Source organism: Gambusia affinis, linkage group LG18, assembly GCF_019740435.1.
Source record: "Gambusia affinis linkage group LG18, SWU_Gaff_1.0, whole genome shotgun sequence".
NCBI lineage: Eukaryota > Metazoa > Chordata > Actinopteri > Cyprinodontiformes > Poeciliidae > Gambusia > Gambusia affinis.
In genome coordinates, this window is record NC_057885.1 from 19,490,768 (window position 1) to 19,505,242 (window position 14,475).

Sequence of the window (14,475 nt, forward strand, 5' to 3'; positions counted from 1 at the left end):
GTAAATTAGTTCTTGAGCTAACCCCAGCATATTTACAAGAGCGCTTTATAGCTGTTATGATGTTGATGAATGTGCGCCGCCTCGGCCAAATAAACTTATAATCGAGCGATAAAATAATGAATGAATTCCTCCTGGAACAACAATCCGTGACGGGTGCCAATAACTTCACCTCTCCTCTGTGTGTGCGTGTGTGTGTGTTCACATCTGCCGTACCTTGTTTAGCATCTTTCCCAAGTGCATTTAGTGCACACTTGTGCCTGCAACTAAAAAGACCACACACTTTCTACATGTGTCCAACAGAGACTGCAGAGGAGTTTGAGCCTCTCGGAGAGATCAGTGTATTTTATGGGGCTTTTATGTGAAAGACAAACACAAAGTGATGCATAATTAGGAAGTCCAAGATCTAGAATATGTGTGGAGTGCTTTTTTTTTCTAGTCCTTAATCTGACAACCCAAATTAAAATTTTGTGCAACTTCCTGACTTTTCTCAGAAGATTAAAGTCAGAAAAATGAGAAGAAAAGAATAATCTGACCTTACTTTTCTGTTTGGCAACAAGAATCAATTGGAAAATTATTTTTTAGATCCTCAAGACTGCATTTGTTGTGAATTGGCACTATAAATAAATGAACTCAACTGAACTGAATTCTAAAAATAGGAGCATATGGTGTGTTGGGTGGCCCAGTCGAAGCCCAGACCTAAATCCAATTAAGAATCAGTGGTGAGATCTGAAAAGCGATGTTCACAGATCATTTCCCTTCAGTTTTAATGAGCTTTAACTGTTTTGCAAAGAAGAACGCAAAATTTTACACCCACCACTTTTTATTAGTCTCTCACATAAAAGCCAAATAAAACACATTAAAGTTTGCAGCTTTAATGCAACAAAATGTCCCCCTCATGGCGTACGAAACTAGAACACATCCATGTCTTTCACATGTATTTTCACCCGACAAGACGCATACCTGTCCATCCCGCCTGCCCCGCAACACCCAAAGAAAAGAAGAAACAAGGGGAAAAAAGGGATTTCAGCCTCTGACTGGACTTGGCTGCTCTCCTTTTCCTCCTTCTTCCCCTGGCCTTTCTATCCTGCCACATCAGCTGAAACTTCTTTTCACAGCTCCTGTTGCTCTCAGCTCGTAAACTCATGCACACTCCTCTTTTTCACCAAAAGGAGGGGGAAAAAGGCAGGGGGTGTCGGAGTCTGGGTTAACAGGCAGCTTGTGCAATGTGGTTCTTATTATTTTAGCCCATTTCTTTCTCCGACTCTCGCACTTAAAGAAAATTTAAAAAAAACAACCAGCAAGTAGATGTCTAATTAAATCCCCTAAGGAGATTAGCTGCAGGCACTCCTGCTTAGCTACAGTGGGGATAAATACATAATTCAGAGATGGGTGGATTCCATGCGGGTGAGAACGGGCGTGGAGTTTCGGGTGTTAGAAAGCCGCACCGCAGACATGACATCCTGTTTGACCCGCTAACACGTCCTCCACTGGCAGCATTCTCTCCCAAAATGCCCTCACCACCGAGATACTTCCTGCTTCCTTTTATCTCATTATATTTCTCTTTTTAGTTAGAACACTTAGCCTAGTTAAAGCTGGCCTTTTATACGGCGCCAATTAGTTGCTGATTAATGAATTATTAAGAAGCAAGTGAGTGGATGGGGGGGGGAGATTAAAATTTAATGTGGATCTTAAGGGGAATAGTTGTATTACAAGCCACCGCAAGCACCGAGCGAGGAGACGCCCACCCTCAGCAAGCGTTTACAATAATCCACAGCCGTTTACTAAAGTATGGAAAGAGAGAGAAGAAAAAAAAACGAAAGAGAAAGCAGATGCTGAAATTAAACTGGCAAAAAGGCCAAAGAAACGTCAGAACTCCAGATGCCGTGATCAGAGAAAGCAAAAATCCTCTTAGATTTTCTTCGTATTCTCCGTGCGCCGCTCTGGGTTTGTGGGGGGGTCACCTTCCACCCCGGCGACCACTCCATCATTACACCACCACTACACCCTGCCCAAACTCCCGAGCTGTAATGTAAGATTCGATCTTTCATTAGGGCGACCGTGTAAGACCAATAATGGGAGATGCTGAGATAAGGATAATGTATGTCCGAGCTCCGGGTGTTGGAGAGCTGGGGGTCTTCCCAAGGTGATCGTTCCGGTTCAGTTCCCTCTTCCTCCAGCAGAAACTGTATTGGCACTTGAGACTTAACTGCTATTGATTTACTTAGGGTTAGGACTATCTCTGCCTCCTCTCTGCTCCCTCTTCTGTTTTCCCTTTTCTCTGTTTATGGTTCTCCCTGAACACCTCTGTCTCTTTCCCTTTCAGTCAGGCTGCAGTAATTTCAGTGGGGGTCAATAAAAGGGTGGATGCAGCACTCTATGACCCTAATCTAAAGTTTACAGCTGACGCTATCGACCTGTCGGATGATGTCGTGGGCTAAAGCTGATGTCACGGCATCCACTGCATGGCCAACCGTTCCCTCCATTATCATGGATGTCCAAGAACATCTTTCTTTTTTATGGCTATTTCCAATCATTGTCTCATCTATTTTAAAAAGATGATGGCATTTAGACATTTCTAGCAGATTTTCATTTAAGCTAAACAAAGACAGTTTTTAGAAATCAACAGATGCTTTCACGTCGTTTGCTTTCCACTTTTCCAAAACATTTTCTTGCTTTTATGTCTTTTCAACTAAGTTTTAGTGCAAGGCATTGCGTGGTTGTGAGGTAATCTCAATTTTATATAGTTGGGTAGTAAACCTGAAATACTGAGATGTCAAGCAGTTTTTGAATGTATTTCTACAATAGGCTACGTTTATCTAAAATGCTGCTAAAACTTCATATTTCCCCTGTATAATCTGTTGCCAATAATGTGGTAATAATATATTAAGCGAGTATAGGTTCCTTTGTACGAGTAGGTGAAATCCAAAAGGTGCAAATAAATACATAACATTATAATGATTTAGATTTTCCTTTGTCTTGTATACAGCAACTGCATCACCAAAGGAGATGTTTTTGCAAAAGTTCACTAAAAATTCAAAAACTGCTTCAAACTAAATCAGGCAATATAAGTTGCCTGGTTTAGAAAAAAATCTGCTTTTCTCTCGATGTCTTATGATCTCATTACTGCTGTGTAGAAGTATCATTATTTTTCAATAGTGACTCCTACAGTTGAGGACTAGAGTTACTCAAAGAGTAGAGTGCAATGACATCATATCTCCTTCAAGATGTGACAAATGCACCAGAATATTCCTACTGCGGCTCATTTTTGACTATTTTTTTTGTCTGTAAAACCTATCAAAATATCTAAGTAAAAATAGAAATAAACATATAGGCAGTGGTTAAGTGTAAAGGTATTAGATGGAAGTAGGTTGAGAAGAAATGGCAACGTGACCTGGAGCTGTTTTCATTCCTAACATGAGGATTTATTTATCATACATTGCAGTGTGAGGGTATTGCAGCCACAGATGGCTCTCTTTCCTGCGTCACCTCTCTCGTCCCCAACACATTTTTTGTTTGCATCATTGACTGCTGCAGCGCCGTAATTAGTAGCTGGATGTGACACATGTTTCCAATTTGCTACGTCTGGTCATTGCACCCGAAGGGAGGGAATGACAGAGCGAAGAAAGGACAGAGACAGACGGAAACCGACAGAAGGAACATAGAGATGGGGAAGCATGGAGAGAACACAGGAGGTGGTGTGAGGTGGTGAAAAAAAAAACTAAAGATGGAAGATAAGGTGGAGGCAGGCTGCAGGTGGATGGTCCGCACATCAAAGCTGCATATTGAGAAAAGGTCTGGAGGTTAACAATGTGACAGTTCATTTGCTTTGCGAAGGCAACGTGTGACCCAAAAGGGAACTCGCTCCGCCACCTGATTGATACAGGCTACTGCTCCTGCTTGCTCTTTGCCTCATTTCAGGGCTAAAAAAAAACACGGATGTGTGTGTGGGCTCCGGGAGCTTATTGCTGGAAGATGCACACTATTTAAACAAGCAGCGGCTCTCAACATATTTCAGCCCTGAGCAAAAAGCTATTTCGCCCCAGGGTTAGCCGAAACTAAAGTACAGCTCTTGTCAAGTAGGCAGCAAGGAAGAAACAAGCACATGAAAGTATGTAAAAGCACCAAGAAAATAAACTCACAGAATGACTAAGCTGATTAACTATGAATAGTAAGCTCCATGAATAAGCCCCATAGTATACAATAGGCTTTATACTTTGAATATATGAGTGAGTAAATCTCCAGGAATGACTGCGGAGTCTGGCGTCTAATTGCCAGCCGGGTCCGTCCGCTGAGCCCTGACATCCACCCAACGCTAAACTCCATTTGGAGACAATGGCGTGGAATCACCTGTAAGGCCTCAAAAAGCCAAAGCTCTTTGCTTCCTCAGTGGAAATTACCCTCCCGTGTCCAGCTCTTACACTCCCCTGTTGGGCGAATCCACCCACTGCTGACAAAAAGCCCTCATTAAGGGCTCTGTGCCTCACTCCACAGCGGGGGCCCACGCACGGCCGCCTCAGTGAGGAGAGGAGGTGGTGGAGCTCAGGGCAGGCCGTGGCCTACAGCATGTGATAACCTGTTAGTCGCCCTGAAACTAAAAAAAAAAAAAAACAGAAAGCGCCTCTGGCATGGGTGTGAGCTGAGGATGGTTTTGGGGGGTTGCCATCGCTGTCTTTCCACAATGAGGTGTGTAATGTAGGCACATTCACCAGGAACACGAGCTATTCAAGACCAGCGTTCCATGCTGGCAGTTTTTCATCAAGCTGGAAAATATCTGTACTCTAATTTATTCCCAATTTCACCTCCACACAAGCAGCCGCCACCCCAGCCTCCTCCTCTCCTCCTCCACCTCCTTCCAGGCTCTGCCACCACTCAGACAAATTGGCAGAGCTGCGAGGTAGAGTGGTGTCGGCTGTTAAGGCTGGACAGAGGAGAGGTGTTTAAAATGGCATTTCCTTAGTCTATAATGCCTAACACCTCCACCAGAGGACATGGAGGGGGGACACAAATGAGGGATGCAAACACGAGTGGCCAAGTGGGCAACGTATGGTGATTTAGAGCCGCACCGGCGATCAACCTGAGCTCTAATCAAGGTCAGCCACCAGCAGCAATTACAGCGTTATACAAGAGTCTTTATAGCTGCAGTTCCCAGGGATTTTTCCAACACTGGTGCCACCAACTAAGAGGGAGAGAACCCAACCCTCCAAATGTCAAGCACTTTTATGTGCATATGTGTTTTGGGATACATTTTTTCACTCCTCTCCCCTTTTTGTGGTGAATGTTGTTGCTTATTTTTGCTTTAATTGCCATAAAGGTCATGAAGATATAATTTTTTGTCATTAAGGCATTCTTCAGGTTTAAAATCCAGAAAGGGTCAGAGTGACCAGAGTCTCCTTCAGGCACATAGAGCAAAAAAAATAAAATTAAATCCAACCCTCCCCCACCTGTTGCTACAGGTCAGATGATTGAAACTAAAACTTTTCCTTGCTCAAAAACAGACAAATTTGGCTGCTCAGAAAAGTTTACGCCAGTAAAAATTACGGTAACACTTAATGCAAAACTACTAAACTTACTACAAGCAGAGTGTCTGTAAAGCAGCAGACTGCAGGCTAGCCGTCAGAGCAGATAGCTTGTCTAATTAACAAGCTAATCTCAAATTGTTCTCGTTTCTCTCTATAATCATGTACTTGTCTTGGAAGTTACACCCAGTTTAATTGGATTTTAGCTGTAAATAATTACACCAGTGTGATTTACTAGTAGCAGTGCAATCCAATAATAATATTTCTCTCCGTCTGACAGACTCAAACACTTTGTAAGTGTAATAGAACTTGCATGGTCCTGTGTGTGACACTGGTTATATATAAACCATTCAAAGTGCTCAAAAACTACTTACACCTGCAACTTTCGCTACACGTCATGTTCATGACAGTCATACTGAGTATTGAACTCGGAGGGGATCAATATTTCCAGTCAGAATTACAACTTGAAGGATAGTTATTAGCATGTTTTCATCCGAGAATTTGGAAAATATGCCTTCAGATTACAGAGAACACATCATAAGGAGCATAATGGTAAAAATGTGTTAAGTATTAAATAGTCTGCAAAAAGAAAAAAAGAAAAACATCCAAATACCTACTTACTTTAATGGGAGTTTGATCTATTTTTTTTTCCTTTTGCTTTACCCTTTTAAAAGTTAGAAGAGTGGAAGAAATAAATAGTTTATGAATATCTGATCATTTTCTGTTTGAAATTAAATTGTTTTGTTGTGCCACCCAACGACTGTCAGTGTCCACCCCGTTGACAACTTCCTAGAGCCGCCTCTGTTTTCCAGGAGAAAGAACCTGCATCAGATTCCCAGTGATGGCTGCGAAGAGCGGACTGGTGTTTGAAGCTTATAACAAAATACGAACCGCTTTTAAAGGTTTATTTGATAACGAGATGACTGTTCAGGTTAACACGGGTCTGTGCTTGAGGAAGGCCTGCTCTCTAACTTTATCGTGCATGTCATGTTGCATTACTAAGCTCCTCGGGAGTTTGTTAAATCCGCCTCGCAGCCAGAGTTCCATAAATTCAAGCATGCTTTTTGAAGGAATTAACTTTTTTATAATTAAAACTTTGAGCTCAGACCGGCTGCGGCAGTCTTACCTTTCGTTCATGGAATTCCAGTAGATGGGCTCCATGTTGCTGGCGGTGGTTCCCAGTAAATCCAGTAGGAATACCAGCAGGACCCACAATCCATTCCCGCTCCTTCGACACGCCATCTCAACCCTGACACCCAGCATGTGCGGCCCCATCGAAAAGAAAGCAACAATAATCGCCGGAGGGGCTCGCAGAGCTGCTTTTTATTATTATTATTATTATTATTTGTCTTCCTTTTTTGCAGCTAGACGCTTTAAAACAATGGATGAACCGATCAGGATTAAAGGCATAAAGAGTTAAAGTGGGATTAAAAAGCCAGCCACGCAAAACCACATGGATCCGAAATGCTGAATGCTGGAGGAGAAACTTGTTCAATCCGTGCGTCCTGATCTCCAAATCGACAGGTTCTTCTGCGCACTATTTCAGAACCATTCCCATGACTTCCCCATTAATTTCTCACCAGAAACAGTTTCTTTAAAAAAAACACTAGGGCTCAAGCAGGGCTCCTCTGAATTGGATATTTTAATAGATTATCGCCTCCAGAAAGCAGATTCTGAAGCCTTTTCTGTGCGCCCTAATTGTCTGTTTTCCTCGCTGAACAACGTTCCCTTGTTCTCTTTGGCTCTCTCTGTCTGATTTCTCTCCCATTACCTTGTTCTCTCACGTCCGAGCATATCTGGCTCAGCTGAATTTAAATATGGTCACTTTGTTTAGGAGACGAAGACAAAAGAGTAAAAAAAAAAACAGCTGGGATTGTGTTTAAAATGAGAAAGATGCCACTTGTATCCACAGCTCCATCCTCATACAAAAAAGACGTGTTGATGCTCTGGGAGTCAAGTACAATCCTTTCTCTCTTTTTTGCCAGAAAATGCAGAGGCAGTAAATCCACAAAATATGTTCGTTTCTAGAGAACAAAAAACAAAGAAAACCAAGATCCAGCTCGAAAATTAATCCGAGAGCAAATTCAGAGGACGAAAAACTGACACGAACAAGCCAAAGAGCTAGAAAAGCGAGTCCCTCCTAATGATGCCACACACAGGCCGGCGTGAAACTTGTGAAGTGGTGAAGAAAATAAAGATGCGACTCAGTGGGCATCGGTCCCGCCTGGAAACGGACGTCTTTCCGACGGAGCGCAGAAACGAAACGGCCCGAAGAGCGCGCTCCGTGCAGTTATCTCATCCGTCTGTGCGCCTCAAAATCCCACCGGTTTGACTCGCCCTAATGCTCGCAGCGCACTGACAGAGCGACTGGCTTGTTTGAGAGGAGGCGGAGGATGAGGAGGGGAAAAGGGGACGTGGATGAATGGAAAAAAATCCCCATCCTCCGACTGGCAAGGCAGGGCGCACGGACGGAGCGCAATTCTTCCAGGCTCTCCGTGGAGAGGGGAGGAGAGCGGACCTCCTATTCTCCTCCTCCTTTTTAGTTTGAGGAGAGGGGGGGGGGAGCAGTCTCGGACCTCTGGACTCCCAGGCGCTGTATTCTGCCTTCTTTCAGACACTAAAGAACTCCCCCCTGTAGTACGCACACGCACACGCAGACACACACATCGCTTTTAGAGGCTCACCAATCTGCTGAGCAACCTGACTGAAGAGTAAGAGCGCCCTCAGTGCACTTGCAGGGCATCACATGGAGGGTTTCCACTGGGAAAGATGAACCCAGACTCAGTTTCAGAAGGACACCATGCCAGCTTGACATCCTATATGAGCTCTAAATGAGTTTCAGAGAACAGGATCCCAAGTGGACCAGTTACTGGAGAGTATTTTTTATTGGGTTTCAATTAATTTCAAGAGAAAAAAAATTGCATCATGATGGAAAAATCTAGGTGTAGCCCGGTATAAACAGAGAGAACCTGCATGTTTCAGGATGCGGAGGAGCCGCTCCATCCTGCAGCAGCAGCAGCAGCAAGGTGATGAGCTGGGTGACAGGATCTGCCGAGGACCACACACACTCACACACACACACGCACACGCACACACACCCCTGTTTACTCTGAGCCCCCCTGTCTCACCGCTAATACAATTTCACACACTAACACACAGGAGACACGGGAGGACTCTCAAAGCTGTGGCTGCACTGCCCCCATGTGGTTGTTAGTGTCCATGAACAGAGATGTTTCATTTGATGCTCGCTTCACACATCTGAACGATTTCAGCATTTTTGTTTAAATTTGTGGAATAAAATGTGAAATATTTGGAAGCTGCAGTTCACTGACTTGCTTTATTTTAGATTTCTGGCATAAAATCACTCTTATATGAGGGCTGATAATTTGCCCTTAATTTCTTATTTATTTTCACGATTTCACTAGTAATAGAGTAGTAGTAGCGTTGTGTGGCTCTGGGTAATGGTAGGAACATTACTGCTTGTTAAATCTTTACCTATTATGTTTGTTAGCTGAGCTAATCAGTAAAAACTTTTTAATAAAAATACCTAATTTTATATGATCATATCTTAATTTTTAAAAAATATTTATCCTAAATTCATGCACCACTGAACCCTCCATGCAGCATCAGAGAATGTAGTAATTTGAGGGCTTGTCTGGGATTTGAACCCAGAACATCTCGTACCCGAAGACTTTACCAACCACTACTTTGAAGCAAATCCCATGATTTTATGTGCCAAATCCTTGAAATAAAACTATCCATGCCTCATTTGGTTTTATTTTTACCAGTTTGTCACAGCAAAGGCACACAACTCAGTGTAATTTATTGGGATTTTAAGCAACAAAGCAACATAAAGTAGAGCATAATTGTAAAATGTGAGGAAAACAACACGTGGCTTTCAACTTTTTTTCTTATTTTTTGATTAACAGACTATGTTCTCACTCTTTTTAGGGTATGATTTTGGTTTCTGTTTCACAATGGTTTTGGCTGATCAGATTAATTGTACACTGATTTTTGGACTGCATTTTAAACAGTTTATTTTCACACTATTTTTTCCTGCACACATCTTCATCTCCAGTTTGCGATTGTAACAATTTGGGAACTCATCCTGGTTTTGGAACCAACCAGTTTTTAAAGGAAGAAATTTAACTATTTGGGGGCTTATCTGGGATTTGGGACATTCACCTAGCTTAAAAGCATCTAATATTATAATCCCAGATTTTTCTTTGATTTAACACTTTTACAAAAAAATCACATATTTCCTGCCTTTATGCCTCTTTATCGCCAGGATATCAAGGTATGTAACATTTTTGGGGGTTGGTCCGGGATTTGATACTTCGACGCCTCACACCCTAAAACAAAAATCATATCCATAAACTAATGCAATCTGACCTTCCCTTTGCTTAACACTGCTCGCTGCAAAACATAAGGCTTTACCAGATTGATCAAAGAAAAATTGATAGATATTCTCTATTACTTAATCTCCAAGACAAAACATCAAGAAATTTATTAGAGTTAGAAACCAGGATTTTGTGCTCCCACAAATGAAAATCACTTGACATTAAACTTTTTCACATTTTGTGATGCTACAATCACTATCTTCAGTGCACATTAATCTGATTTTATGTGACAGAAAAGCTAGACTGACACATCATTCACACAACTTCATTACCATGACAACATCAGGAAACGTAACAATTTGGGGGATCATCTAAGATTTAGCAAGTGGGAGCTGACCTTTGCCAACCACCACTTGAAAGCAAAACAGCCGATTTCATGCAATGAAATCTTGACTGTATAATTAAATTTTAACAATCTATAATTTCTTATAACATTTAGTTGCAATGACATTATAAAAAGTGATTGAAAAGTTCTTGAATTTGATTCTTAGAAGGCTGATACCCACTCCTGCAGGTTCTCCATTTGTCAGGTGATCCACGGGATCCCTGAGTTACAGCTCAGCACAACACAACTCCAGCTACCCACAGAGCGAGGGGAAACAAGCAGAGGAAAAGCCTCTTCATATTTGTCACTTAAAATGATTCCCGTTTACATTAGCTGAATAGAGGGAAGCGCTCGTCTCACCATCAACACCTCCTGCTGCTCCTGCACAGCCCGGGAGACGAAAGTACAGAATTACTGGAGAGTTGTGAATAAAAGAAAGAAACAACTGGAGCTGTCGTGCTCAAGAGTATAGCTGCAAATGAGTGATCACCAAGCAGAGTCTGCAGGCTGGAGGATTACTGCAGACAATAGAACAGAATGTAATAGATTGCTTAGAGAAACAAGAAGCAAACACGGCGAGGAAGTTTCAGAAAGCAGAGAAACGCGGGGAGAGAAAATAGAGCAGACGTGTTGCTGTTTGTGTTCAGCTGCCCTCTGGAAAACCTTGGCAGGGCTGCTGACAGAGCTAAATGTAGCAGAGGAAGATAGACCGGTTTAGAGACAACAACAGCAGTTCAGAGGTGGAGCTGGCATGAAAAACAAACCTCCCGCTCAGTCTGGGAATCTGACTGTGTGGGAAAACCGGCTGACCCCGTGCGTCTTGCCTCCTTGCTGGTTGTACCTGAACAGGTTGACATGTGAGAGGAAGATGTTGCTCACACACTGCTGGTATGCTGGCCGGTTTATTAGTGCTCATTTATTCAGGCCGACCTCATTCACTGCACTGACCTTCAACTCTTTTTCATAACCGCATCCCTGCTCTCTTTCTCTCCCCCGTCCCTGGTGACTCTGGCTGCAGTCTGCTCCAGCTGCCAGGCTTCACCACACACACATAAACCCGTTTACACGACCAGCATGTGTAGCTTAAAACCAATTACAGTAAGTGCATGGCTGATATGAAGCAGGCATTGTAAGAATTAAGGTTAAAGGCGTGCACACAAACACATCCAGACCGACACAAAGCCCAGAGACAGGAAAGAATGCACCCTGGTGGGAATGAAATTCACACCGAGGGTGGTTGGTGCAGGTTTCTGCGTGCGGATGTGGGTCGTTGTCAAGGCATGACAGCCCCCGCTCCCCTCGCAGCTGATAGATCTCAGCTGCAAGTCTTTATCCTTCAGCATCTGTCGATCCTTGTGAGCTTCCTCCTTTTCCCTCGCTCTCAAACACACACACATGCACACACACTGTAACTGCAGCATTAAAACACCCCTCTGCTGCCTGAACACACACACCTCCTGGTGCTTTCCTGTGACACAGAGCAGCAGGGGCAGCGGGGGGATTAAATAAGGCCGGGGAGGGGGTCTGTGCAACATGTGATGTGCAGATCACACAGACGAAACACGCTGAGTGGATCACAGATTCTGTCAGTAAACTTTCTTTTTTTTTTTTTTTTTTTAACCTTGCTCACACATTTTTGTTTGTTTGCATACTTAATGTGTCATTTTAGATATTCATATTTTCTGAGACCACTACCTGTTTTTGAAAGGTGCTTTCTTCAAAAAAGCTGCTGTTTCAGTTCATTTATCTCAATAATTGAGAGTAAGATCAAAGTTTAATTGTTTCTCAAAATCAAGTAGGAATATCTGTCTGGTCATTTACTGTAATCGGTGAATGACTGGACAAGACAAAATAATTCATTGCCAAAGAGGCTGGGTTTAAATTGAGGGCTTTTTCCAAGCAAACTAAAGAAAAATTGAGTGGAAGAAAGAAAAAAATGTAATAGCAACAGATGGGATTTCATTGGTTGTAAGCCACAATTATCAAAATTCACTAAACAAATGCTTGCAATATGTCACTTTTTAATTTAAATTGCTGAAACAAATGAACTTTCTGATCATTTTCAGATTCATAGAGCTGTGTCTGTCAAACAGATTTTGATGAATAGTTCAAGTCTGTAATCGGTATATGTTCATTCATACTTGGTATTATCAGGTGCACATATTTAATTGCTTATTCACACAAAAAGCGAAACAGCTAATCACATGTCTAACTGTTGATCTGCTGGGATTTCATGCAGAAATTTTTCTCCTGTTCATAGAAAATAGTCCAAAAAAAGAGAATATATCCAGTGAGAGACAAATATGTGGAGGAAAATTAGATTTCTGTGTTTCCAATCAGGAACAATCTAACAATATGAATGACTTCAGTTCTGAAGGATCTACATCAGGCGCCACTGATGTTTGTAATGACTGTACGATTTACCAATGCAAAGATATAACAACATTCATCTTCAGATCAATTTTCTGTCAAAAACATGCAATAAACAGCCTTAAATTTAAAAGTATAGAATTTCTGATTGTTGAATGGATCAGGCTTTAGAGGGTTAACTTCTCTCGATGTACAATACTTGTTTAGTGACTCACAACATTAAAGACTAAACTAAGCGTTGCAGGGATGCTGGACAGACAGAATGGCCAGATAAAGTCTCTCTGCTCTGGGTGTGAGTGAAGGCTGATGGGAAGTGACAGCTCTTAAATCTCAGCCTGACATCCCTCAGCGACAGGCTGGAGCTCCTGGATGGCTGGCCAGGAATAAAAGCGCCCGATCTCATTGGACACCTGAGACCGCCCCTGAACATGCATGCATGTTATCGCAGGGCCTGAAGTCTGTGCTGCAGCCAGGTGATAACAAATTTCACATCTCTCTGATGCCTGATCAGTTCTAACCACACGGGCTGCAGTCACAACGTAAAGCTGAAAGGCTCTGACAGCATAAAAATGGGGTTTGTTTTGGGAATTTGTGCACTTTGCTAAAAGTTGATAGAGGCTACTACAATGCAACAACAAACCTGTCATCTCCAGGGAATTTAGCTGCAACCTTCTGTGAAGTGGACATAATCCAGAAGCTGCTTTTCTCATTTGAGAATGGCTTGTTCTATCAAAAAGGTGTTGGATGTCTGTTGAGAAAAAAGCACAGATAATAGAGTGAAAAAGCCTGAGACCAGAGGTGTCCAAAGTAAGGTCCGGGGGCCGCTTGTGGCTCTCGAAGTGATTTTGTGCGGTCCTTGTCAATAACAATAACAAAAATTGCACAAACTTGGTTTTCCAGATCAAAGTTGGAGCTTTAAAAAGCTTATAAAAGAAAATAATCTTACAAATACAATTTCAGTGTATTTTAAAATCTAGAGACAGACGAGCTGAAATCTTGTAAAAGTGGAAGGTACAATGCAAAGTGCTCATTTCTTACCTTTTTCACTAACCATCTTTTTCACCAGAATTCAACTTCAGAAACAAAATTTTGGTTCACCTACTTCCTAAATGTGGCTAAATAAAACAAGATGATTTTTGAAGAACAAGCGACCATTATCCTGTTTTTCTTGCTTTCATTATACATGCAAAGACAGTTAAAAACAATCTGTATTCAGGGCTTTTTGCAGATTTATGTTTCCGATGTGCAAGGATTTGCAGCTCCTCTTTCTACAAAAATCAAACTTAATTATAAAATTTTATTTTTTTTTTTTTAGAATATTGGGTTTATTATGCTCATTATTGAAAGGGAAACATTTTGCAAATAAAAATTAAAATGCTGCATTTTCAATTAAAATGTTTTAAAAAAATCTACATTTTGTGGCCCTAAATTACTTTCATCTTGGCCCATGTGGTGAAAGGTTTGGACACCGCTGTTCTGAATCATCATTAATTCCTCTGCATCTTGCTACCAAGCAGCTGGACTTCCCTGTAATCTGTTAAACGCTCTTGATCAACACTTCTCTGTGCTGCATATTAATGCATATTAAGACACATTTGGTGTTTTAACTATTAAAATAGGCATTAGAGTTGTTAGAAGGCCTACCACAAATACCAGGGGTCCACTGTATATTAAGCATAAATATGGTATGATGTACTTCTGTGTTCAATTTGTCTTGAAATTGGAATGTTGTCATACCTGAAATAGTGACACGTTGGAAAACCAGTGGGACAACTATCAGCACTAATATCAAATAAATAATAGCATATTTCTCTATTTTATATAGAAACTCTTGGAAGTGCCATGAGACTGTTTATTCCTGCAC

At 41.8% G+C, this 14,475-nt stretch overlaps 1 protein-coding gene across 1 annotated transcript in view; it reads right to left on the minus strand.

Annotated features, from left to right (window-relative positions):
- The window catches only part of efnb3b (ephrin-B3b), a 109,792-nt gene extending 101,644 nt beyond the window's left edge, over positions 1-8,148 (minus strand). Inside the window, exon 1 of the mRNA XM_044097445.1 lies at positions 6,643-8,148. Within this exon, the coding sequence (XP_043953380.1) occupies positions 6,643-6,791 (149 nt within the window). The 5' untranslated portion in view covers positions 6,792-8,148. The remainder of the gene's footprint in view (positions 1-6,642) is intronic.
- Positions 8,149-14,475: the final 6,327 nt, after the last annotated feature.